The 26,376-nt window shown below is 42.3% G+C and overlaps 1 protein-coding gene and 1 long non-coding RNA gene across 3 annotated transcripts in view; one reads left to right on the plus strand and one right to left on the minus strand.

Moving 5' to 3' along the window:
• LOC103356491 (uncharacterized) overlaps positions 1-5,747 on the minus strand; it is a 12,669-nt gene extending 6,922 nt beyond the window's left edge. Inside the window, exons 1-2 of the long non-coding RNA XR_520141.1 lie at positions 5,692-5,747; positions 2,595-2,699 (exon numbers count right to left, since the gene is read on the minus strand). This is a non-coding gene — a long non-coding RNA (uncharacterized LOC103356491). The remainder of the gene's footprint in view (positions 1-2,594; positions 2,700-5,691) is intronic.
• A 138-nt stretch (positions 5,748-5,885) lies between these two features.
• On the plus strand, positions 5,886-21,533 carry hic1 (hypermethylated in cancer 1). Of its 2 annotated transcripts, none has more exons than XM_008280649.1 (2): positions 5,886-6,038; positions 12,266-21,533. In XM_008280649.1, exon 2 carries the CDS (start codon positions 12,283-12,285, stop codon positions 14,485-14,487), a length of 2,205 nt encoding a protein of 734 aa, XP_008278871.1. In that variant the 5' UTR covers positions 5,886-6,038; positions 12,266-12,282; the 3' UTR covers positions 14,488-21,533. The 2 variants fall into 2 exon arrangements, with proteins under 2 accessions (XP_008278871.1, XP_008278869.1); XM_008280647.1 differs by lacking the exon at positions 5,886-6,038 and adding an exon at positions 7,524-7,742.
• The last annotated feature ends 4,843 nt before the right edge of the window (positions 21,534-26,376 follow it).

The raw sequence follows: 26,376 nt of genomic DNA on the forward strand, positions 1-26,376 counted from the left end.
ATGCCTTCCCCTCCTTGCCTGGCACACTCCCCAGCTCTGCCATTAATCAGAGAGGAAAAGGGTATTTCAGTGCATGTGTGTTTGTGTGTGAAGGCGAGAGAGATGCTGACTGTGTGAGTGTCTCACTGAGTGTTTATGTGTATCTGTGCGTGTGTTGATAGAGAGCTGGATGGGTCGGCAGTGATGGTATGGAGACCAGGATCTCACAACAAAGCTGCAGAGTTCACCCAGAGAACAAAAGGAGGGAGGGAGGGAGGATGACAGACATAAAGCCTGGTGAGCAGATTGGGACTGCCAGCGACTGAAAGGAAGAGGTAGACAGATGATCTGCAGAAGTTTTTAGCATCTCAGTATGAGACCACAATCTCTAAAGATGGCCAAAACCTTGTTTGTAAGTATTTTGTGCTGCAGCAGCACCTGCACACAAATGTGTAATAGGCTCACTAGGCCAACAGTCCAGTCCATGACCTGAAATGTTAACAAATTACATCAAGATTCCCTTCAAGGAGCACGCTTTCCTCTTCTACTCTCCTTCCTTCGCCCTCTGATTATCCAGGTGGGAGTCAAAAAAAATTCCAACCTGCTCTGCTTTCACCCCCCCAGCGGGCCTCCCAGAGTGCTTTTCTGCTGACATCACTGCACAGAGACCTGGCAAGCCAATCTCTCCCCTGCTCTATCATTCCCTTCTCCCTGCTTCCTGCCCTGATGATGTCACACACCATATGGTTTTCAGCAGTATCAAGCCGGAAAAGAGATTTACTCAGTGGAGAGGAGAAGGAGAGAAAAGGAGGAGGCATTGGAACGAAGCGCAGGTTGGACACACACATAAAAAAAAAAAAAACACAAAAGGTTCGCTCTTCCTCTTGTGTGCACTGTGAGTGGAAGGTGGAGGAGGCGAGGAGGAGAGGGGGAATGGTTGCATTGTGTGAGGCTAATGAGGAGAGACCAGGGAGCAGAGACCATGCATCGGACAGCCATGTGCTGCACAGACGCGCACCGGATTGGCCCGCGCACAAACACACACACACACGGACATACGCGCATTACAACAGAGCCAGTGCAGTGCAGCAGGGAGGCCGGACCGAGCTAACAAGGTCGCTGAAAAGGACACAAAACGTTGACATGTGCGTTGCCTGACAACTCTGTTTCAATATTTATGAAGATTTTCAGTCAGTCGAAATTTTACAGTAACATTAGATCTCATAAATACTGGTAGGAACACACCAACAGACAATTATCACATTAGATTACCCGACTGCAGTACCTCAGCGTCACAGAGCGTTTTCTTTTTTTAGGTTATTTTGATTATCTTTTCATCCAATGTTAATCCTCTTATCAGCATTTTTCAGACAAAAGAGTGGAGAAAAAAAAGCTCCACACACTGACTGTATGCACATGCACCAAGTTGGCTACTATCCGGTGAACATAATAGAGCTTTTAACTTCTAAAGAGCCACATATTGCCCCGAGGTGATGGAGGAGACACAACCCAGCTAGAAGGAGGGTGAATATTGGGTTTGCATTCATCAAGGGCCAAGAGACACCAAGGGGTTGGTCTATGGTCAAGGTTTTTGGCACAGCAGTGGCAGTACAAAGTCCATTTATTTCTAGAGCTAAAGCTCATATCACATGATCTTCCTCAATTCTTCAGATGCTCAGAAAAACTGGACATTTAAAGTATAATTTGACAGCAACTGGACAAACCAACAGAAGATTCTCTGATCTCAGGTTCGAGCTCCAGATAAAGCCTTAATTACCTTTCAAGATTGTTAAATCAGCTTCTTGTAGTCTTTTCTGGTCAGTATTGCAGCCCAAAGATTGATCCCTTATACCTGGGTAATAAAAGTCAGGCTTTTTATCCCACTTGAGTTTCAAATTTGACACAATTGTGCACTCAGTAACCAAAATTAAACAAGGTTCACAGCTTCAACGCACAATGCTGCATTCCCCAGATGTTTCCAGCTATCTTCCCTCCATCACGGCAGTATGTATAAAGCTATGCTAAGCTAATTGCTCACTCTCTGTAACTTCCTATGCACCATACTGACATGAAATCAGTTAATACTGGCAAGAAAGTGAGCGAGCATATTTCCTGAAATTGCAAATCACTATGGAAAATTATAGTTCTGTTGTTAAAATGGTTGAGTTATATTTCGTATGTTTTCTATTTTGTGTAATTTATATTTCTGTCATAAATTTGCATGATTACTTAATGGACTGAAACCTGAAACAACTGAAACAACTGAAACAACGTCACATCCCTCCCTGATGAAGGAAAGATAACCAGAAATGTTTGGGGAATAAAATATGGTGTCAGCGTCCACAAAACCAGAAACTATTTTGCACTCATACATGCTTTCCTCTATGCAAAGGCAGGGGGGGGAAAAAAAAAATCCAGCATTTCTTATCTGGCACTAATCATGGCATGATAATTGTCCATCACCACCAGACGGGCAAACTAGAATAGCGACCAAACGCACACAACAACTCTGCTCATTCAAATGACATGCCTTGCACGCCTCTGCGCTAAAGCTGTCACAAAACCGCTCATTACAATGAATTAAGAGAGAGTGTGTGCATAAATGTTGAGCCTACCATTCAATTTTTGGTGGCGAAGGGAATCTGAAGCTGGAGGGGGTGTGCGTCTGGTATGGTGGGGTGGTCACAGCAAACATCTGGAGATATGTGTGGCCATGTCCACTGGAGAGAAAGAAAAGAAAGTAGAGACGGATGATTGATGAGAATGAAAGACAGAGGAGAGAGCAACAGACCTGGTGTTGGTGAGCTGAGTAAAGTGTGGAGCGTTGCACTCAGATAGTCTGTTTCAAGGTGTTAAAATCACTTTTAGACTGTCCTGTCTATTGTCTGACGCTGTTCTGTCTCTCTGCTGGCAGGCGGGACCGGAGCAATAACAGGGCGATTGCAAAATTCGTCACTCAAAGGCTAAATTGAAACGAGGTGCTTTGGGCCTTGGAGACGCGGTGACCCTGCAACGTATCTGATCACAGATGTCTGAAAAAGTTGGCTACAGTCACTCAGGCTGCTCAGCCCCTCACTGTGTTTTCATATCCACTAAGATATATGTCACATGTATAAAACCTGCACTTGGAGAAAACGCTGGGAAAGGTGTGTGATTTAGAGGGTGACTGCAGACTGTTAAGGGATTTAGCTGTTCAGCCTGCCTTATCTCCAGCTCTGGTTCCTGACCGAGTGTTGGTCTTTGGGAAAGTAGACATGCACGGGCTTTGGGATGGGCTCCCTGCGCTGTGTTTGGGGCTCAGCTCTCGCAGCCTTAATTGAATCATTGCTTACAACCAGCAATTTGGAGGCTTTTTTTTTTTTCTCTTCTGTTCAGTTCATTAAAAGTTCAGCATTTCAGGTCTGCTGTGCTCCAGATTACGGTATGTTAAACTGTGTTTTGACAGGCTGAAGTTTAATGTCCAGCGCAGGCCTCAGGAGGCTGATTGATTAGTGAGATAAAGTCTGTCTGGGAAGACAATGCCTGTACCCAGAGACACACAAAGAGGCAGAAATGAAGCAACATGTTTATAGTATTATGCTTTTTTTTTTTCTTTTTCGCTTTATTGGACGATTAACAGTGAAGAGGTGGACAGGAAACATGCAGTTCATGTCCCAGGCTGGAATTGATCCAAGGACTTTACAATTTCTTGGTGACTCTTTGCTTTTCTCCAGATATAAGCTTGCCTTCAGTTATATCTGTCCTAGCCGTGCTGTCGTGTTCGCTATCAGACAATGTACCAGTAAATCTGGTTCTACGAGCTAAATGAGCTATCGTGCTGCAATGTGTCATAAAAAAATGCTACTAAGTGATGCTTTTGTAAATAAGTTCAATTCTAGGCTTTGGCACTTGGCATCTTCAAATAGTTTTACCTGAGTGAATCTGACTACAAGTCATCTAATTGCACCTAACCAGTTTCTACCTGTGTTATTTGTCTGTTTGGAGGCGATTGCAGGTGCATGTTTCCCACAAAAACAACAAAAACTTTGCAAATTTAACTCTGATTAGTTGGACTACAGCTCTGTAATGAGGTGTCACATTCAGATTCCTAATAAAAATGCATTTTTTAACATCGGCACATGTAAAATCTGCCACATTGCATGCAGTTATACACATTACATATTTGAGACGAGTAATTAATAGAGTTAATTTTCATATAAATACAAACTTTCTGTATTTTTTTCTGCTCGGGACTTCAGGGGTTAAATAACATTACCAGCCATAATCATACAGTTTTAAATGTGTGTAAACTGAAGCAGAAAGAAATTTGTAAAACACATAACCTACCTGACAAGCAGCATGTGACATCACTATGCGTTTCCTTTGCTGGAGACTATTTTAGACCATGAATTGAAACCCGGTCACATCCTTGATAGAAGATATCTATTCTCCTACACAACTCTGCCCACCTCTGCCTGCGAGGTTATCATCAGTTCATCAAGGGAACATGGAAGTGAGAGACAATACCTTCGTTCACTTCACCAGAGCCCTGGGATGGATCAGATCGTTTTAATGAAACGCCGGCACCTTGAAGTCGGATAATTTGAAGAGGAAGAGACGCTCCATGCTTTACGAGATAGTCAGCTGCTGATGTGATCAAAACAAACAGGCCTCAGAGTCCGTAAGTGTTTCACTGTCTCAGCGTGATGGTAAAATAATTAGTTTCATTAATTTCAATCTGCGGTCTGACAAACACCTCTGGATTTCCAGTGGAAAGACCTGAGCTGGAGGCCTGACGAACGTAATCCATCTAAAGCAGCACATCAAACATGAGTTAATGTTTAGAGATGGTTAATGACTCCTGTTAACTGCAGCGTACAGATTAAATCAAAATGTGCTTTTTCAGAGACACTGAAACTGATTACATGCAGAATTTTTCCAGAAATGTTTTGTCAGTTACTTCAGCTGTAGAAATGATACAACAATCAAGCCTTAGGCAATGGTTAACAATAAAAAATAAAGTTCTAAATGGTGCCAAAGGGCATCTGACACACGGTCGAGGCGTTTTTGTGAGGCCACAACACTGCTACACTTTTTAATGCATATCACTACTGTAACTAAACACTCAGATACCATGCTTGAATATGGTTTAAAACATAATTTACATGCACATTTTGCCACTACTTCATACTTCTCCACTACATTACTGAGGGAAATACTGTACTTTTTACTCCACCACATTATTTTAAAGCTGTAGTTACTTTTCAAATTAAGAGTTTATACACCTAATGTATGATTTGCTCTTTAGATATAAAACATTGACTCTATTGCAGTATATAAAACAGTTTAATCAGCTCCGATTACAACATTAATATGCAGTTTACATGTTAATGGATCATTAATGTTAATAAATCAGTTATCCAATCATGCAAGATAACAATGCTGAAACTTGTAGACACCAATATATATGTACTTTTGGGTACTTTTTTGTACATTTTAACTGTAGGATTTTTACATAATTGTGGGCTGCTTTTACTTCTGAATACTTGTTATGGTGAATCTGAAGGATATTCATCCCTGAATATTAACTCACTTGAGCTTAAACACCATTATTTTTTGCAGTATTTTGGACCTTTTGACCAACAATGAGGCTGATTTTCTGTGTAACTCATCAATATATCCCGTTTAATGGTGACTCTGTGTTTTCCATAAGATGCTCCACAGCTGTCCTACCTTTCCATTTGCCCCCACATCACTGCGCACCACGTCCGCCTGGACAGGGCCTATGGGACTTGCTGCCATTGGGTGTCGCTGTGCGCGTAAAGTCTCAGCCGGCAGGTTTTGGTCCGACCGGACCCCAACACAGTCTGAAGTGTCAGATAGTCTTGTTAACACGTGAGAAATTCAGTGTGTGGAAGAGGGCGAAAGAGGGGAAAACCGGGAGAGAGAGGACTGCGAAATTACGCGGAAGAGACGTTTTGAGAGAGAGCTGGACTCGGGAGGGAACCGCGGAGATCTTAATGAGGGAATGCCGAAAAGGAGAGAAGACAGACGGCCAGAGCACCAGACATGAGTCCGAGGTAAGACACGGGATACGGCACAGAGGCAGGGATGGCATCCAGGCAGACGTGTGATCAAAGTTTGAATCAGAATCAACAGCTTTTAGTTGGACTACAGAGATGAGTTTATCCAGCTGTTTTATGCGTCTTTACGCTTTGAGCCGATTGATGTAGCCAATGCTGACAAAGACCGAGCATCTGGACCATATGTGATGTGACACGTCCGGCCTGAAGCTTATCTGATATACACTGACTTGTACTTATTTTTATTTTTTACCTTTATAACCTTGATACATGTAAATTGTTTATATGAATCATCCAACACGCTGTAGGTCTTGTGTCAGCTCAGCGTGTGTGCGTAAAATAAGAAATAAGCTTAGAATTTACAAAACCCACCTAAAATGAGATGTTTTAATAATTTATTTTAAAGTTAAATAGGAGAGACTTCTCCACAAAAGGGGAAACATATTTTTATTGCTTTTTTTGTATGTGTAAGCGAGTGCCCGGAGTGTGCTCTGTGTCATGGCACACAGCTGCGTTTTCATTATTTAGAATAATTATAATATTATGACATCAATCTCATGTGGTAGAAAAAAAGCTTGACCGCTTTTTAAGTGGTCGAGAACGTTGTTTAAATGTGACCAGAAAAGGCCCATATGTCGTTAAGGTGCCTGTTATTAGGGGAGGATTTTATCTGCCCATTTCGAGTCTCCATTTCAGGTGACGATTGAGGGTCTCCACTGCACAACAGGTGTTCTACCTGTGAGAGAGAGACAGAGAGGGAGGGAGGGGACGTGTTTAAACCTCCTTTTAGTTTCCCTATCACTCATTCTCCTCTTTAAGGCTCATTTTCAGGCAGTTTGTTTCAATGGAGATCTGAAGAGAAAAAGACTTTCATTTTAACCGTTTTCCTGATTTCCTTAATTAATAATAATAAAAGTGTTCAATTACCAAACAGCAACACATTTACTTCCTCAATTACACCAAAAAAGCAAACACAGATTGTGAGTGAATTAAAACTGATTAGAAAGACAAAATAAAATTGATAGATGATAGTGTTTGATAGGGAGTTTAATTTAGTTTTTTTTTTTTTTTGGCACGAAAAGTTTTATTTCCAGCAACTTCTCTCCAAAGTTAGGGTGGGCAGGCTTATCATAAATATGCAACATATAGGCATGTATACAATAGCTGCCTGTCTCTTTAAGACGATGTGTTGAGAAGTTCAAGTCGGGGTCACTTGAAGTTCCTGCCCTCGATTTTACCTTTTAGTTTTATTATAGACTGACATCACACGGGGCGCTAAAACACTTACGGCGCACGGAGGCTCCATTATCATCCCGGTGCGCGTTATTGCTCCGTCTCAAAAATAGCAAAGGAAATTACGAGAAAAAAAAATAGCAGGAAAATGAAGCTGGTCTAAGCACGTATTTTTTTTTTTTTTATATATAGGAGGGGATGAGAAAGGAGGGAGAGGAGGGGCAGAGAGACAGAGAGACAGAGGGAGAGGGAGGAAAGTGGGTGGGAGGACGGACCTAAGGAGCGAGAAGAAATTCATATCAATTAATAATCATAAAAAAAAGAGCTGGCAGACGCGCTCGGAAAACTGGCATGGTTTTTTGGAGGCTGGCAGTTCAAAGCTGAAACGTCAGATATGACTCCTAGAGACTGCTGAGATGATCATTAAGGGAGACTTAGATCGGATGGCAGAAGACATCGGGCATGCAGGTAAGAGCTGATATGCTTGTACACAGGCACCCAAACAAGAAGAAGGAAAGGGTGACATTTAGTTTTTTTTTAGTCACTGAACTGCGGAGTGTATGCTGTCAGAAATTATTTTTTAAAATTTTAAAATATTAGCAGAACTTACTTCAAATCCTGCAGCTTATTTATTTGTTTTTTAAATCTCGATTTATTCCAGTATCATTTTGACATGGACAGGAAAGACTCCGCTTAGTCGTTTTTACGCACGTAATTCAAGTCGATTGAAACATCTTCCCTGTTTCTTATTTTAAAATAATTATGCTTAGAGCAAACATCAAATTAATGTAAATTGTGTTGCTAATGTAAAATTCTTCAGGCGACTTTTAGAGGTTTCAGAAAATCAGCAAAATGATCGAAAATGTTTCGAGTGAAAAACAAGACAAGTCTGCAAAATAAAAATAATAAAAAAAAAAACCTGTCTCTCAAGTTTAATAATTAAAAAAAAATGTTTTTGAACTTACATTCGTTAAAACGCAACTTCAGCTTATTCACGAGTCCAATCCTGTTGTAAATTTAATAAGGAAGCTGCAGCAAAATCATAAAAGTCCCTACTGGACGCCGTGCGTAATGGTGTCAGCACAGGTGAAGACAGACGCACTAGAGAATGTTTTATGGATATTTGGATGGATTTTTTTTTCTCGTGCATGAATTTCCACTTCTCTCTGTACAAGCCGAGATTTTATGTAGCTGCACGAAAAAAAAAAAAGATGCTTGTCAGTGCTGCTGACAGGTCTGAAACGGAGAGAGTTGGTATAAGAAACAGCTGTCTGTTACGCGTCAAAGTGCAATGAGCTGAACACGGCCCGTTTGTAGAGGTGATTTAGAGCTTTATTTGTGTGTGGGTGATAAGGAGAAGTGAAGGATGGATGAGGCGCTGCAGCTCAGAGAGACGGATCCACTCGTGATTCGGTTTACTGCACAATATGTGAAGCGCACAGCAAAGCAGATTAGAGACGACGGGGTCCTCTCGGCGACACGTAGTCAGTAGACTCACGTATTAGAGAGTGACAGGAAAGTTCTGAACTTCAAATCGTTAATAAACACAGGGGAAGAAGTTTTTAAATAGTACATTTTATGTTTTTAATTTTCTAATAACTGTAAGACACATCCATCATTAATGTTTAGGGGCAGAAATTCCACAATAAAATGGAACGATGTGCGTAAAAATCTGCAAAATATTCAATTATTCGAATGTAAAAGTTGCCTGCTTACTCCGTTTAAACCAGAGAAGAGCTGATTATTATAACATGAAGTTTTTTTTTTTAATGTTTGTCTTGTAAATAACCTCTGTTAACTCAGTTCCCATCGAGATGAAGAAGCTGTATCACTCTCATCTCGCTATCAGTACTTTGTAAATGTGTCATGATTGTTACATGCGCGATTATAGCAATCAAACAGGAACTTGACTGATTCTCCATCACGTTTGCTGATCTCACTGAAACTTCAAGTCCCAGTCTGTAGCTATTTTTCAAACTTAAATGCAGAACTAACTAAAACTATTTGCCTCCTGTGATTCACCAAAAAAAGGCAGGATAAATAAGGTTGAATGGAATAAAAACTGCAGTGAAAAACTGCCTTTGCAAATTTACACTGACTTACAGCAGTGTCATAAATTGAACATGGTTAAATGGGTTCTAAAATAAACAAGCCTACATGAGCATGGGCAGCAAATTGAAATGAAAGAAAATAAAGTGTCAACACAACGTTTTAAGCAGATGTCTGGCGTGTTTATGTGACTGAGGCTGAACGTGGAGGTAGGAAGTTTAGTCTTTTGCTTCACCCCAAACCACAAAAGTGACAAAACAGACAAAGCACAGGGACAATGAATATTAATCTAATGCAAATAAGTGAATGCCATCACCGTAAACTACATCGCCATCGTCACAGTTTCCCCAACATGTTGACGGGTCATTAAAAAAGAAGGCTATCAGATGAAAACAGCCTTGCATCCCACAGGGACCCAAGTCTCTCAGGCGACTGTGCTGTATGTGCAACCTGGAAGATTAATTTAATTTAGCTTGTTTGACATGGCGAAACCAACTAAACAAGCTGTAGTGAAGGCTCTGAATGTGTTTGCAGGAGCTTTTATATGTTGCAGATTTACTTTAAGATATGCTCTCTGACTGAATATCATTTCAATCACAGATGGCTTCCTAACAGGATGCAGTGAACTTAAACATGCCTTTGAGATTAGAATACATGTTTTACTGTGGTGTTTCGCTTAATGTCACGTTAAACAGTGAGTTCAGATATTCTGAAAGGCAAGTTGTAGCCTCTCAACTGACTCAAACAGCAAAGGAAAACAAACTGTCTTGGTGAGAAACCTACAACCACGTTGTTACCAAAAATATTTGCACATTGCAGGTGCACAAAAAATGTTGCTGTGTGCATTAGATTTTTTTTTTGTGCTTCACAATTTTTTTTTATTTTTTTTTCAAATGTGGGTTTAGATGTACTACGTGTGCAAATGTCATCATGAATCACGATGCAAAGAAGTGAACTGCTTGAAAATAATATGACTTTGTAAACCGCACACGAGCGAGAATGTACACTTATTGTGTCTGTGTGAGTACACAATGTGTCACCACGCTCCGCACAGTAACTGGAGGCTGCAGAAGTTATTCAACTTATGGAAAGTGCTTGGCTTATGTCTCCTGTCACACTTATTCCTAAACACGTTTGATCTGACCGACGTGGAAATTTATAGTAAAACATGGCCGTTGAGTAATCAGAACCAGGCACAAAGAGAAACCCAGAGGTGGAAACACTTCAGATGACAACTGGGGACATGATGCATCGTGAACTTATCTAAACCTGACATTCCTGTCTTTATATTCAGTCTATTTCTTAATTTTTTGTATTTATTATCTTATACTGAGTAATAAATAGGACACAAGTAAGAACCTTCTGAAATCAAAATCAAAATCAAAATGAATAATACTTTTTAAAAACTATTGCCTTTAAAAGATATTTTCCAATCTGATTGATGACTCTACGACGCATGATTCCTAATTGGACGTCATTCTGACTTCTCATTTTCCATTTCATCAGTGATGACATTTCCTCGCTACGTTACAGGCCTCATTCTGAACGTGCTTTTACAAAAACACGCTGCTCAAGGGATGGCCTTCAGCTTCAGGAACAATCAGTTATAGCCGTGGAAAACTACGAGAGAACATATCCGACTCATGAGGTCTCGTTTGGGATCCTTCAGGTTTCCTTATAACTCGTGTGCTAGTTTTTCTTTTGACAATTCACACTTCCCTATTCTTATGCTGAGTGAGTACACTGAATGAAATAAACAAGAAGTGAATGAGCTGGTGTCAGGAAGACTACGATCAGACAGATGACATGATATTTATTTAGCTGCTTGTTTCCCATCAGTGAGACTAAGCCCTTAGGGACAGTTTGAGTCGTTTAATCTCGTAAGTAAACTATCCTCAGATGCCACTGATTGAACAATACACGGCGCTTCATGCGTGCAGCTGATACAGTTTATATTAAGCTTGATGGAACAATTCGTGTTGATGTCTGAGTGTGTGCGATTGTGCGTCTCTGTGTGTGTGTGTGTGTGTGTGTGTGGAGTGGATCCCTGGAGCGTATCTCAATGTAAAGTATTGAACCGTCCACGGTTGATTTACATCCTGCGAGCTCCGTGTTCCTTATAAGACTGGGCAGAGAGGCGAGCTGAGAGACGTATCTTTTTTTGGATGTGTCCTTCCCCCCACAGGTTTATACCTGCTGTTCATCACACTTGTGAAACATTCATCCCTTGCTTTGTTTAAAAACTCTGCACAGCACTTCTGGAATACTTTATCAGGAAGCCAGCAATTACAAAATATATATCTGCGGTTGTCTAACTTTAGCTCTTTCTCTCTTTTTGCTCGCTGCAGAGGAAGTGAATGCACAGAGTTGAGTTTCTGATAATGAGAAAACCAGTGCGAGCGCTCACCTTTAGCAAAAGTTCACTTTTACTGAATGGCCTTCGTGTGCACTTCCCGCACATCACTTCTGCACTTTGTGTTTGCTTTATCGAGTGAAATCTACTAATTAAACCGACGTCACTATGTAAATGTTTCATTTATAGCTTAGAGGAAACAAATTGAAATAATAAAACTGTAATTATGAGTTTGCAATAAGATGTATGAAAATGAGGTGCTGTGTTGTCTTTTCAAAGAAAATCAGTTCTTATTAATTAATCCTCATAAATGCATCCATATGAAAAGCCTATTTTTGTTTTCGTTATTACTCTGACAATTTTCTTTCATGACTTTTTACCTTTATGTTGGCAGTCAAAGCTTTTGGCTTCTCAGTTACATTCTGATATAATCTAATGTGTGAATCACAACTTCTCATAGATTCCTTTTATAAAATACATCAATAAGCTTCCCAGTGGTGCAGAAAATTACACATTAATTGTTTTTTTTCAGTTTTTTTTTGGTGATTTGAAATGCTGCATGATGTTTTACAGATATCTGTTGTTGCAGGTGGCGGACTGAAGACAATGCTGGATGCCATGGAAGTTCCAAGTCATGCTAGGGATCTCCTCCTGCAGCTCAACAGCCAGCGCACCAAGGGCTTCCTGTGTGATGTTATCATTGTGGTGCAGAACGCCCTCTTCCGAGCTCACAAGAACATTCTGGCTGCCAGCAGCCTCTACTTGAAATCTTTGGTGGTCCATGACAATCTCATCAACCTCGACCACGAGATGGTGAGTCCAGGGGTCTTCAGGGTCATTCTGGACTACATCTACACAGGCCGCCTTAGCGATGGAGACCCCACTTCCCCCACTGAACCCAATTTAGGGGCTGTCTTGGCAGCAGCCAGCTACCTGCAGCTGCTCGACTTAGTGGCTTTGTGCAAAAAGAAGCTGAGAAGAAATGGCAAGTACCCTCCCCGCCCAGGTCCTGCATTTCTGCCCTATGCAAAGATGGGGCCCAACATTATGGGTTTGGGGAGTGGTGGCAGGTATAGGGTTACTACTCCTGTCATTCAGTCCTGTCCTCCAGGAGGAATTTTGAATAGCCATGCACCCCGAGCGCCACCACTAGAGGAGCAAGTTCCCCATCGACTAGCCATCCACACTGGGGAGTTGTATGCTCCCACCTCCACCCAGGGCTCTCAGGTGTTCCCGTCCCTGCCGTCAGCTCTGCCTGCCCAGCTCGTGCGGCCTGGTCATTCTGAGAGGAACTGCTCCCCCTTTGGCCTTGATCTCTCCAAGAAAAGCCCCACCTCCCAGTCTCAGCTCACACCCTCCCAAAGCCATCTGGCAAACACTCACAATGATGAGGAGCGAGACGGGACTCTGAGCGACCGCACGAGTCCCATGCAGGGGACGAACGGGAGGGCCTTCCCCTCAGAAAAAATGGAGTCATCCGACCAGGCAGATGCTCTCACTCCTCCAGCTTTCCCCCATCTCAACCAGCCTCTTGGTCCCCACCTCTCCCACCTGCATCGCTCAGGCTCCCAGGGGACGGACCGCTACCCGTGCCCACCCAGCCCAGACACCCCCACAGACGGTGGAGAGGCAGGCAGAGAAATTGGCAACATCTACCGCTGGGTGAAGCACGAGCCACTGTCGTACACAGGTGAAGATGAAGATGAGGATGAGGATGAAGAGGAGGGTGGTGAAAATGGAGATCAGCATCATAACCATCACAAGACAGGGGAGGAGAGTGAAGGAGCAGACGATAAAAGTGGGTCGGGCACCGAGGAGACAGGCAGCAGCGAGGGCCGTCCGTCCCCGTCTGGACCAATGGGGAGATTCCACATGCCGTATGAGCCGGAGAGCTTCGGGGACAATCTGTATGTCTGCATCCCCTGTGACAAAGGCTTCCCCAGCTCAGAGCAGCTCAATGCACATGTGGAGACGCACACAGAGGAGGAGCTGTACGGCAACTCTGGTGGGGAGATGGGAAACAGCAATAACAGCAGCTCCAAAAACATGAGCGGCAACACAAACGGTTATGGGAGCCTCAACAGCAGCAGCGCTCTGAACAGTCTGCCCCACCTGGAGACCAAGACCGGCCAGGGACTGAACTCAGGGGGCATCGGGGAGATGATCCGACCGTACCGCTGCTCCAGCTGCGAGAAGTCCTACAAAGATCCTGCCACTCTGCGCCAACACGAGAAGACCCACTGGCTGACACGGCCTTACCCGTGCAGCATCTGTGGCAAGAAGTTCACGCAGCGTGGCACCATGACGCGCCACATGCGCAGCCACCTGGGCCTCAAACCTTTCGCCTGCGACTCCTGCGGCATGCGCTTCACACGCCAGTACCGCCTCACCGAGCACATGCGCATCCACTCCGGGGAAAAGCCGTATGAATGTCAGGTGTGTGGGGGAAAGTTTGCTCAGCAGCGCAACCTCATCAGCCACATGAAGATGCACAGCGGTGGAGGGACGGCGGGGGGCCTTACCGCAGACGGGAAAGTGAAGCTGGACTTTGCAGAGGGCATCTATCCTCTGAGTAAATACACAGCAGAGCACCTGGGGCTGAAGCAGGAGAAGGCCAACGAGCTGCTCATCCAAGCGCAGCAGCAACTGGTAGCCGACGCGAAGGTCATGGAGAGCCTGTACCCGCTCTCCAAACTGGCCTCGGAGCACCTGGGCCTCACCCACGACAAGATGGATGTCCTGGGGCAACCCCTGCCCCCTCCACAGGCCCTCTCTGAAGGCCGCACCATCGACCGCTACTCACCCAGCTAAGACATATGACATGTATAAATGGCAGTCACCAATAGGTCTGTGTGCACACACAATTTGCAGTATTCTAAAGCCATTCACCTCAACTCAATATCTCCTCTGCACCTCAGACTCAGGCCAAAAGGAGTTGGTCTGCTAATGCACACCAAAATGTGTGGACTGTAAGTGCCTTCCTATGCATCTAATGTATCTTAAGGTGCTCCTTCATAAAGGAGCTTTGTGCTATTACGTGACCAAGGGACACTCACTTTGAGAAGTACAGTATTTATGTACAGTGTATGCAAAGAAACTTTTCTTTAAGAAAAAAAAAAAAAATTCCAGCCATTGAGCCAAAGTGAAAAATTGAAAGCCAAAATGAAATTGTTTTTATTTATTTTTGTATCCTGGGAAATCCAAAGAAAAACTGTTGCAAGGAAACTTTGCAATCTGACCCTAAACCTGTGTACTAGTCATCTTTGTACAAAAAAAAAGAAGAAAAAAAAAAGAAAAAGCACATAAGGACAACATTCAGGGTTCGTCCAGACCTGAGCAGAACTTTCACCATATGAATAAGCCAACTCACCTGGACTTTAAAGTAATGGGAGTATATATTTTTTTCTCTTTCTTTTTTTTTTGTATTTTCTGTTTTTGGGGTACTGGACAATTTATGTATCTCGTTTTCCGGCTTCTCCCATCATGTGAAATGACTGAATGATAACAGCCATTGCCTCAGCATTTCGGTAAAGTCTTCTCTGCTTTGTTTCCTACACGTTTTTTTTTTTTCATGAAAGAACCCCACTCCTCTGCATATTTGTGTGGATAAAGGCTCATGCTATGTGACAGTAATGGTAGCTGAATCAGCCTTACACTCTCGACCATCCTTGAGCTTAAAAACTTCCTTTGCAGTTTTGACGATCATCCCTCAGCTTTCGGTTGTTATTGAGACGCAGCAAGCACGGCCCTGTGATCTCATAGCTGGGACATGATTGCACATACCCGACTGATGACACACTAAGCCCTGGTCATGACGAGTGTAGCTTCATCTCGTGGTGTAGACGAATCATGGGTGTTGCCTTTGACATTGTGTAATATTTGCAATCGTGGATACAGCTGAGGAGAGAGGCAGGCACCGGGACGCAGAAATATGTCATTTACCGTCAGGAGCAAGTGGTCTATTCATAGCGGACTGATGATTAATGGCGGAGTTTGTCAAAGGTCTTGTTGGACGCCACTGTCCGGCCTCTTATTTGACCTCCCTCCCCTGTAGTCTGTTGTCTGGGAGCCCTGCTACTGTTGACAGGCCAAAGTGAGCGCTGCATCCAGCCCTTTGCCTTAGAAGCACTCCACACACACACCGGATGCATATAGGCTCCCCCTTCACACACACACATAGCGAGCTGCTAATCTGTCAGCGATACGAACACAAGAAGGGGTTTGTGGGTCTTCCTCGGAAGCCAGCGGGTGAACAGCGCTCCCCAGCTGCTGCGCCTCAGTAATCCCTGTGAAATCTCACTTTCTCCTGGACAATTCGCACTGCTCGCCGGCATGATGTCCCATTTCATGCCTGCCATCTTGCTCCTCTGATCCACTTATTAACATCATATCCCGGACCCAGCAAATAGTCTAGCCTCTCTCCTCTGCTGGTATCAAATGCGGAAACAAAGAGTGACATATTTGTGTGTTGGCTGACCAGCAGCTCCTCCAGCTTGAAAAACAAAAGAGCACTTACAGGTTTGCAGGTTGAAGGCACATTCTTGTCTTTAAATCTTTATTCCAAAGAACATGTTTTTATTTTCTTTGTTTCTTTTTCCACTTTTTTTTTTTCCTCTTTTACTAGTCCTTCATTCAGATTGTGTGACCACTATAGTGCCAATGCCAACCTCAGTGGGTGAATGTGAAGACTAAAGCCATAAATACACTGTGATAGACGTAGTGAATCTTAAAGGCTTCAAAAAAAAAAAAAAAAAGAAAGAAAATACAGACAATGTGCCTAACTTTTGCAATTGTTTCTTCTTTTTATGTAACAATAATTTAAGGGCTTCTCTTCTGTAGCATATGATCATATCAAACATGTTGTTTCTTGTCACTTACTTTTCTTTACTTCATTTTAATTTGAACTGAAAGCAGCGCACGTGAAACTGGTGCTTACCTCAGGACTGAACCCAGCATGGGGATGCTAAGCTTTTGTAAACCTTAGATCAACAACATCAACACACAAACACACACACATGCACACACACACACACACACACACACACACACACTGACACACTTTTGTAAATTTTCTTACTAACAGGGCAGTTGTCCTGTGTTAAACCTGTGGTTATTTTTGTGTTTATACATTTCTTGTTGCAGTTTAATGGTGGGGAGATAACATGTGATATTAACATTTTTTTGTTTTTATTGTACTATGCGGTATACATTTTCTATTGTGTCGTCCTCACAGAGGCGTTTGTCGGTCTGACCTTTGTTCAAACATAAGGCCAAGTCATCTTGATAGTACCTTAACTGTTTTTAAGAATTTCCGATCCACAGTTTAGTCAGTAACACGGCATTGATCTTTGGTTTTAGCGTCACGTACAGTAAAATCTAGATGACAAGCGTTTTGCGTTTTGAAATCTCTCTTTGCTCACAAGACATGGTGCATTATTCTTACTTCCTTAAACAGATGAGCAGTTGAGCATAAAAACTGCCCTCATATTGTTTGGCCTCTTTTCTCCAGAGGTTAGTGAACTTTTGACAAGAGTCAGACAGAGGTCGTACATGCACAGAACCACACAGGAAGCCAGTTTGTGCTTCTTCGAGTTTAGAGATTTTGTTGTTCAGCTCTGTGACAAGAAAGAAAGAAAAAAAACAAATTAAGTGAAACTTTGGTAGTAAGAACTTGATCCTCACATGCGTGTACGTGTTAGAACAGGCGGATGTCAGCCGTGGGAATTTCAGTCACCTCACTCTCTCCTATTTAGTAGCTGAAATGAAAACGTGTCTCTGCATTTTCCCTTGCCAAACGCCATTAAAATAACACAAAGTGTTTCCACTGTCACTTCAAATCTGTGCGAGAGGGAAGAGAAAGATAAAGCTCGAAGATTTCAGAAGGATGTGCGCCGTTTGAAATTTGCTTAACTGCATTAACGCGTCCGACGTAGCAGGAGGAGGAGGAGGAGGAGGAGGAGGGGTGGTGTATCTATAGAAAGGGGAAGCATTTGCTTGTCTGTTTGTGTATCGCTATGCTATTTGAGCGTATGAGGGGCTGCTAATGCATGCCCTGGGAATAGGGCTGGTGTGAAGGAGAAGCGCTGAGGAGCAGGAAGTGAACTTTTGGCTGGTGTGTTGTGCTGAGCAGGATGTGCCGTGTGTTTCTGCTCAGAGGCAGATAGAGAGACGGAGAATGGGGAGGGAGAGGAGCAGGGAGAGCACAGCAGGGTGGACGCGAGCCATTGTCTCAGTATGAAAGCCTGTTTCGAACTTCTAAAACTCTCCATTCAGAAAACAAGTAGGCTGTATCTTCTCTTTTCCTTCCCTTTATTGCTCTTTGGGAATAAACTTCTGCTCAGTATCACGGCAATACGACATTGTGGGCTTTCAAGGGCTGCACGGTGAGCCACTCAGACGTTTTGTTACGATCTGAGGATGTTGGGGGGATTTAAATCTTGATTATTTCACGATAGTTACTCGATATTATGCCCGTAATTAATATGAAGAGCTTAGAAAGTGTAGCGTAAATCATAATTAAAAAAAACTGGCAGTATTTCTTTTGCTTTGTGGTTGTTTTCACTTAATCAAATTAGATGAGTCTTGTTTCAATTTACTGGTGTAGCCACTCACCCCATGGGCTTTTATGCATTTTGCCTTTGTTAACGTTATTTATTTGACACCCCAAGCCAGAAAATCCCTCGTTGCCACCAAAGTGGTTTGGATGAAGATGTTATATAAGTAGGCATTTAAAAAGGGTTTATTAGTTACATTAATTCTATTTTTTATAGAATGGATGCACATATTAGTGCAGTAACATAAACCACCAACTATGAGATGTGGTTTGATTTCTTTCTTTCTTTCTTTTTTTTTTTTTTTGGCCGTTTCACTCCTCTCTCATGTTATGGCAACCATCCCAGGCCTGTAACTTTTTTAACACTAACAATATAGAAGTAAAAAAAAAAAAAACGGGGACCTGGATGAGCTCCAGCAGCACCGTGCACGACCAAAAAAGGGTTTAGGTTTAATGTTCAAAAATGCAAAGCATGCCTTTAAGCTTTCTAGCAGCAGCAAGCAGCGGGCCCAAGGTCACCAATGCGACTCTTGACAGGCTGCGTGGTCCTGAAGAGTCGGCAATCATGTCGCCGTTTGACATTTATTGTATTTCACGGTGCGTGCCAAAAAGACTGAAGCACTTAGCAGACGTCCTCGATGCTCGAAAACAAAACTCAGCGACAATCTTTGTAGTTTTTTCACGAGTCGCGCCGTCGAGCTAAACTTCCGACCGACTTTGTTACCAAAGCCGTCCTGCATGTGGCTAATCATGAGGTTACAGCGCAGAAAGGTCACTACTGTCGAATGTACATATTTCTTTTTTACGAGGTTTAAATGTAAGCTACAGCCAAATAATACCAATAATCGAACCAAAATCTGACTCTTCACTCAGCTAATGCAAACGTGCCTTCAGCAAAACAAGTGATTCTTGCAATAATTTGTACGAGTGTATGTGTGCGAGGTTTTTCTGATGTGTCCGCAGAGTGCACCTGTCCATCTACATGTCTGGATGCTTTCCCACAGTGTAGCAGGGTGAAGTACAAGGGAGATATTTGACACTTTCAAGAGTCTTTATTACAAGCAGCTGCTTTAGATTTATTCCTCTGAACGGCACTTTTCTGGAAAAATCATTGTATTGTGATTTTTTATTACTCTTGTGATCCCCTAGAAAGTCCCACAATTGCCTCTCCTCGGGCACTTTGCTTCCTTTTAGCGTTCCTCCTCTTCCTCCCTTGGCCACTCTCGTTCACCGCCCTCGTCCCCTCAAAGCTCACAGCTTCCCTCTTTACCTCTCTCTGTGCCTTCTCTCTTCTTACACTTAACACAAACCGCTGACCCACAGCACCCGCCGCCTCCCTCCTTCTCCCATGATCCACTTACTTCCAGCTGTTTTTCATGCTGAAGAAGACAGTTGTCTAAATGTTTATGTGAAGAGCTACTTTCTTTTTCTTTAAGCCCTGATCAATTTCCAAAATGAACTTTGTGGCATGTGTTAAAATACAGCGGATGATGGGCCAAAGGCAAAAAAATCTGACATCGTTATTGTATTCTGATCCCCACGCCAAGAAACGGCTTACAAAGGGGAGATTAAAGACAGCATATTGTTGTAGAGGAAATGCAGAATAATGTGAGGGGAAATGTTCAGGGAAAATATGCTCAGAAAGATGCCAGTAAAGTAAACATGTATGAAATTGCACAATTGAGTGGGGCCTCGGCTGCACCAGCCAAGTCATGCGCTGAGATGGAGAGAACAAGTAAGGGAGAGGGGTTGCGAGGAAAAGAACCAGAAACGGAGAGAAAAATAGCTTGTGCTTGATAGTCATAACCTTCAGTAAATAACAAAGGAAAACTGGCTGCTTTGTGTGTCTGTTCACCTCTTTTTTCCACCCGTCAGTGAGCTTACTGTTTAAATTTCCTCTTTTGGCAAATTATCTTGTGAGGACTTTTTTTTTTTTTTTGCCTTTTCATTGTTGATTGCCGCAGGTCATTGTCAGGTTTTTAGTGTTAACATTCATGTCAGTGTGCCCTCTGAGATGACATCCTCCTTCCAGACCTAACAATTATCACCCAATCAGCACATGACCCACAGTAGGCTCTTTGTAGTTGAATAGTGAAGGGGGGGAGGACTGCCTGCCTATGTCCTCCTGCATGTGTTTAGCTTGGATCTCTGCTTCTTTCTCTACCTTGAACACATACAGAGCAGACTGAGCGGACTCCTGGCTTGAATCTTTTTTTTTTTTTTTTTTCGTTTACAGTGTGCAACTTCTGCTCCGGGAGTTTAAATTTGAAGACAAACAAAAAGAGCAAGGACAAAACAAGCAGGAATTCAGAGGAGTGAAAGTTAGTGTCGGGTGGGGTGGGGGGGAGCATTCGATTGTATATCTCTTGAGCACACTCACACACACTCACACACACGTAAACACACAGCTGGATGGCAGACTGCTGCTCCAGATTAGGTCAGATTTAATTAGGCTGCCCTGCTCCGTTTGGAGTGTCGCTTCTTGTAGAAAAAGCCATTTTTAAAAGAAAAGCCGATTCCACTGACGGCTTCCACTCGACACACGCAGAAACCGGTGCCAAAATGTTACAGAGCCTCAGGGTAATCACACACACTTACAAGACACACACACACACACACACATGCAGGAGTCTATTTTGGTTTTTGGAAAAAGTTGATGTGTAGAAATGATGGATTATGATCTAATGAAGATCACTCTGACGTTTTGAGGTGGATGCACCCGACTGTGGTTCAGGGATGAGAAAGTTCAGCAGCACGACAGACCGCCACGCAGACAGTAGTAGTTGTGAATGGATGGAAAAACACATGACAGAATACATACATGAGAAATTTACAATGGAAATGAACTTTTTTGTTTTTTTAAAAAAATGGAAGACGGGATCTTATTGCAGCAGGCATGAAGCAGATGTGCACGAAACATCAGCAGTGTTCAGTGTTTTGCTTTGTGGTTTTACAGCAGTTCATACCATAAAGACAATTAAAAGCAATACTTTAAACCAAACAGTATTTTTTTTTTTTTTTTTTGCATTTTCTGCTTTTCAGTGTCAATATTGATCTTACTTTGCTTTAGTGAAATGAATGTATTTATTGCATGTCAAAAATGTTTTATAGTTAATTTTTTTGTGTAAATTTCAATTGTGGGTTTTTATAATAATTTCATTTAATTATGGTGTCTTGATAAAATCATGTTGATAAGGCTTTTATTTTTATTAAAAGCCAATGTGAAAAATGTCATGTTTTTTTTGTTTGTTACTATACTCAAAATCAACTTGGCAATAAAATGAATTGCATAATGGAATTACAAGGAAATGTGTCATATTATTTCATTTAGATACATTTTTTTTGCACATCTAACTAACTCAAATGTAAACTATTATAATATATATATAAGACAAATTAAGTGTACGCAAGCAGTCCATTTAAATGCTTTTTAAACATCTGATTTAATTGGCATTTAAGTGAATTTACCCTCGATTTACCTCATTTCAAAATCTCCCGTATAACAAATCTTTTATTATTTTTTACACCACTGCAGCCATTTGTGTTTTTGGCATATTTATTGTGCATGAAATGGGCTTTACATTAAGGGAAATATATTGGATGGAAGACAACGATCAGAACCGTTTCACAGCAACGATGACCGCAAAAATGAACAACTTCTGTTCATTTTCCTTCAATGCATCGGCCTTCGAGTTTATATCCTCCCATATGGAGACATGTGAGTGCCTCATTTAAGACAGAGAATTTCAAATGAATCTCATACATCACACACCGTCTACATGCAACAATGAACAGATCCATTACTCTGTCAGCAGGAGCAAAACCAGCCAGGCAGGCACACACACACACACACACACACACACATCCATTTCCACTGTGTGAAAATCGCCTTATTATCACCAGCACATAAGAAATCATAGTGCCTTCCAGATGTTTGATATGAATCAAGCAACTTGCCACAAATTACGTCTTGACATTAAACGAATTAGCATTTCTTCTCTCAGGTGCTATAAATCATCACCATTCATGAACTGGATGTCCTTCCTGAGAGGTCATATTCGCCAGGTGTAGGGGAAGACCTCATCCGCTCTGTGCTGTTTGAACAGTGGGCGAAAGCAAAAAAATACAGCATGATGTTCATCACATGCCTCACTTAATTCAGCTTCCCAAACTTGGAATGCAGATGCAGTTTTCTCTGATTTAAAATTCCAGCTTGGCCATTATATCTCTGTTTGACAAAAAAAGAAGCCTATTCACTGAGTGTCCACTTACTAGCTTTTTCCCAGAGCTTTTAAGCTCGTGAACTTTTCATGATCCTTTCCATCAGTTATGATAATATTACACTCACTGTATTAATTATTCAGATATGTTCACATGCTGACATTGCTGCAGTTATGGTGCACAGGCTTTCAGAGGATCAGGCAGGTTGCAAACAAGCCAAACAGTTTGGCCGCATAATCTAAACCACCTCACATGAAGGTAAGTGGGTGTTCAGAGAGAGAACAGCTCAAAGTGTTGGTATGTTGCTTCAGGTACTGGTATGGCATGAAATATCATCCAGGAAATACGGTTTGAGCAACAGCTTAATTCATTACAAAAAGCTTATCGAAGGCCAAAACTGCTGCACAGCTGTTTGTACTCTCAGATTTAAAATTCTGGAAAGTTATCACAACAACAATTATTTTATCTCTGGTCTAGATGATTAAAAGAGCAGAAACACAGCGTTCGTGTTACAAAGTTTACCACCAGGAGTGTTTGCATGCATGCATTTGATCGGCTAACGCGGGGGGATGTGTTGACATGTTGCGCGGTGGTAAAAAAGATGGGCCCGGTTTGATCTTTTTACTGGATGACCCAGCGTTGGCAAACTTGCCGTAGCCTCGTTCAGAAGAATAAAGGAAGTTGTGCTTTTTCACATGGCGCTCAAGTCAGACTGAATGCAGGATAAAACCAAAAATATTGGTTGTAGTCCCTCTCTGCATAAGAAAACCATATGTGTCCATTAGAAAGAAAGCACAGTAGGTCTTTGGTTCAGAGGGGAGCTTCAGGGGGGAGTTGTCAGAAACTTAAGTGCCCACTGCTCATACTGAGAGACCAGGACACTTCTGGCAGCGGGCCTTCTTCTACCCGGCTCCCCTGCCTCGCTGCCACTTGGAGGCATCATGTATTAAATGGCAAAGGTCTGTGGTGTCTGCTTTCCCGCAGTTGGAGACAGAGCGCTGGTGCCAGGTCTTAGTAACTCCACCATCCCCTAGAGCCTCCAGTGCCCACTCTGTCAGACTGCAGACTTCACATGTTCTGCTTTCACAAGAAATACAAGTCGCATGAAAAAAAAAAAAGGTTCTGAATGAAAATGTGAGAAACAGTCTGCGCTGGCTCAGTGACGGAGCGGTTCCGGATGTTTTCCCTCCTGGGGAGCAATGTATGCTGGGAGAGGCTCAGGACCTTTTTCACCCTGAACAGGAATAATTGAGTAAAACATGAACGCTGGTAGATGAGGTGGATCGTGTGTGGGTTTCCACTGGATGTTTGTGTAACCTGGTGCTTCAGATGGAGAGTAGATGGGATATGAGAAGGGCAAAAGTATTGACTGCAGAGTCATTTAAACTCTGCGGGACTGTGTGCACACACTAACGTGCTGCAGTGACTCTGCTGCCAGCAGATTAAGAAACCTGTGTCGAAAAAAAAGTGACTTAAGCTTATCTATGCTAATAATACCAGCCCCTTTAAGGTTTGTGCCTGTTTGCTTTAATTCTAAAAAGCAAAGAGAAGATATCTGGAGCCTCCTAGTGCCATTTTTAATATGATATCACCACAATGTTGTGTTTCAGTGAGGTGCTCTCGGTGTATCAAAAGGTCACAAACTGTGACATTCAAAAAGAAAGTTCCTGCATGTAGTTGGGCTCATTGAGTGATGAAAGAACCTACATGAGATAAGAAGAGGTGTCATAACGTCCTGCTTCACTGATATCTTTTTCCTCTTTCTAGAGAAATTTCCAACAAATTGCTTATGTTCTCTGAGCCCACATTAAGACACATCTAATCTGTGGTCAGTTACACCGCAGCACTCAAACCAAAGCAAGATAGGCCAGTTGGTTATTGTCTGTTATTTAAATTCGTATTATAGATGCAAACACTCAGCTGTTTCTGTCATTTTAAAATGCTTGCATTATGTTTTTGTATGATTTACTAAAAAATAATCCACAAATACTAAAGCAGGAACAAGTGGTATGATGGTCAAAGAAGTCAACACATTTGTAGGATGGTGTTGAAATAATAGATTTGTGCTTAATGCAAAACTTGATCTGCTGCTGTTGGTTAGCATAACATGTTCTCTACAGGTTTAGTATTACTAAGATTAGCACAATAGTTACGACTGACCTCTCCTCGACCTCTTGAATGTGTCCAAAGCTTTTGATGGGAGCCTCAGATGACGTAGCTGCTATTACTTTGTATAGGAAAGAAAAAGACGTTGCAGGAAGCGGATGGAGAGAAATCACTTATTGTAAGGTGCACAGGTGTAAGAATTATTGAAAAAAATGTACCCATTGGCCTTAATGTGCAGTTTGTTGTAGTGGGGGTGTTTATTAGTGTTCCGGTATATGGTGGGCTTACCAACGCACAGCGTGAATCTGCGAAGATAAACCCTGAACATTTGCAGAGTAAAACATTTTATACAGTTTGGTCAAACAGTTGGGAGGGTGCAGTATGTAAATACAGAAGTGATTGGTTTGCATATACTTGCAAACAGAAGGTAAGGGGATGATCAATAACGATGGTAAAGGTATAATGAGTGACACTAGGGGTAGTGGGTGGCTGTAGCAAAAGATGGACTATTTTCTTCATCAAAAGGTGGAATGTATATCTCTAAAAGCTAAATACTTGCATCTGAAAACAGCTCTCATTCCTTTAAGGGGAGTGTGAATCTCCCAAGCATGCTGTAGTTTAGTTTTGTAAGAGAAACAAAAGGGAGACAAGCAGACTGCTCCACTTAAATGGCCATCATCATAACCTTTACATGAGGTGTCTCACACCATGTTTTACTGTCTCTCTCTCTCTCTTCCTCCTCCTCCTCCTCCTCTTCCTCTTCCTCTCCTCCACTTCTCTCTCCCTGCATGTCTTTCCCACCCCTGCTACATTTCACCGCTCAGGCTCCCACTGAATGGAAAACAGCTGGGTCGGGGACTGCCCAGAGCACATTATGCCCAATTCTTCAATGAATTCCCATCTACCTCTCCCCTCTCCTTCTCTGTCCAGTGCGCTCCCCTACTCCCTGTCCTCATTTAAGGTGGGGCCGTGCAGCTGAAACAAAAGAAAAACAGCCTGTATGAGAACATGTTTCTCACCCACATATGGTACTCTCTCCCTCTCCTCCTTTCTGTGAATTTGTTTCCCAACCCTACTCCCTGGTGATACTCTGGTGTTATGGCTGGTTCTGGTTTTGACAAGCTGAAAAACGCTGAGATATAATGCAGCTGAAGCTCTTTGGCCAAGTATGCATATCGTTAAGTAATGTGTCAGAATTATTACTTTGCCCCCATACCTAGCCTTGTTCACCTGCTGTGGTAGATGGGGGGGATTGTGTGAAGACAAACAGCCGTAAAAACTGAGCCAGGATTTCATAGGAGCAATAATATCTTTTAAGGACTGTGCTGTAGTAAAGACGAACGTGAGGATGCATTGCATGTTGGAGCATGTTGCTGGAGAGCAGCAATAAAAATCCTGTTTTGAAAAAATGTAAATGTGACCTTTTGTATCTTTCAGGGTTTCATCAGTGATTCAAATACTTCCAGAAATACAGTGATAGAAAACGTTTCTAAGAAAAAGCCAGTAAGTCAGGATTAAATTTTAAGTTAACTACAAATTCCGAAATGAGTCTTACATAACCAGACCGTCAGAGCTGTGAAGAATGGTCTGCCTGCACCTCATGATTATTCTATTATAGTAAAGAAAAAAACACTGACTTGTTTGTACATCTGTAAACCAATCCCAGTCATCTTGGGTAACTTCCTGAAAAAAAATACTTTATGTATTCGGGCCTCAAAAAAAAAAAGTCATACTATAGCATGTCGTTTTTGTCAAAAAAGGTCACGTTTCAGAATGTCCTAAAAACCTGTCAGGATGTAGCATGTAGTGGGAAAAGTGTC

Source organism: Stegastes partitus, unplaced genomic scaffold, assembly GCF_000690725.1.
Source record: "Stegastes partitus isolate 25-593 unplaced genomic scaffold, Stegastes_partitus-1.0.2 Scaffold204, whole genome shotgun sequence".
Classification (NCBI taxonomy): Eukaryota; Metazoa; Chordata; class Actinopteri; family Pomacentridae; genus Stegastes; species Stegastes partitus.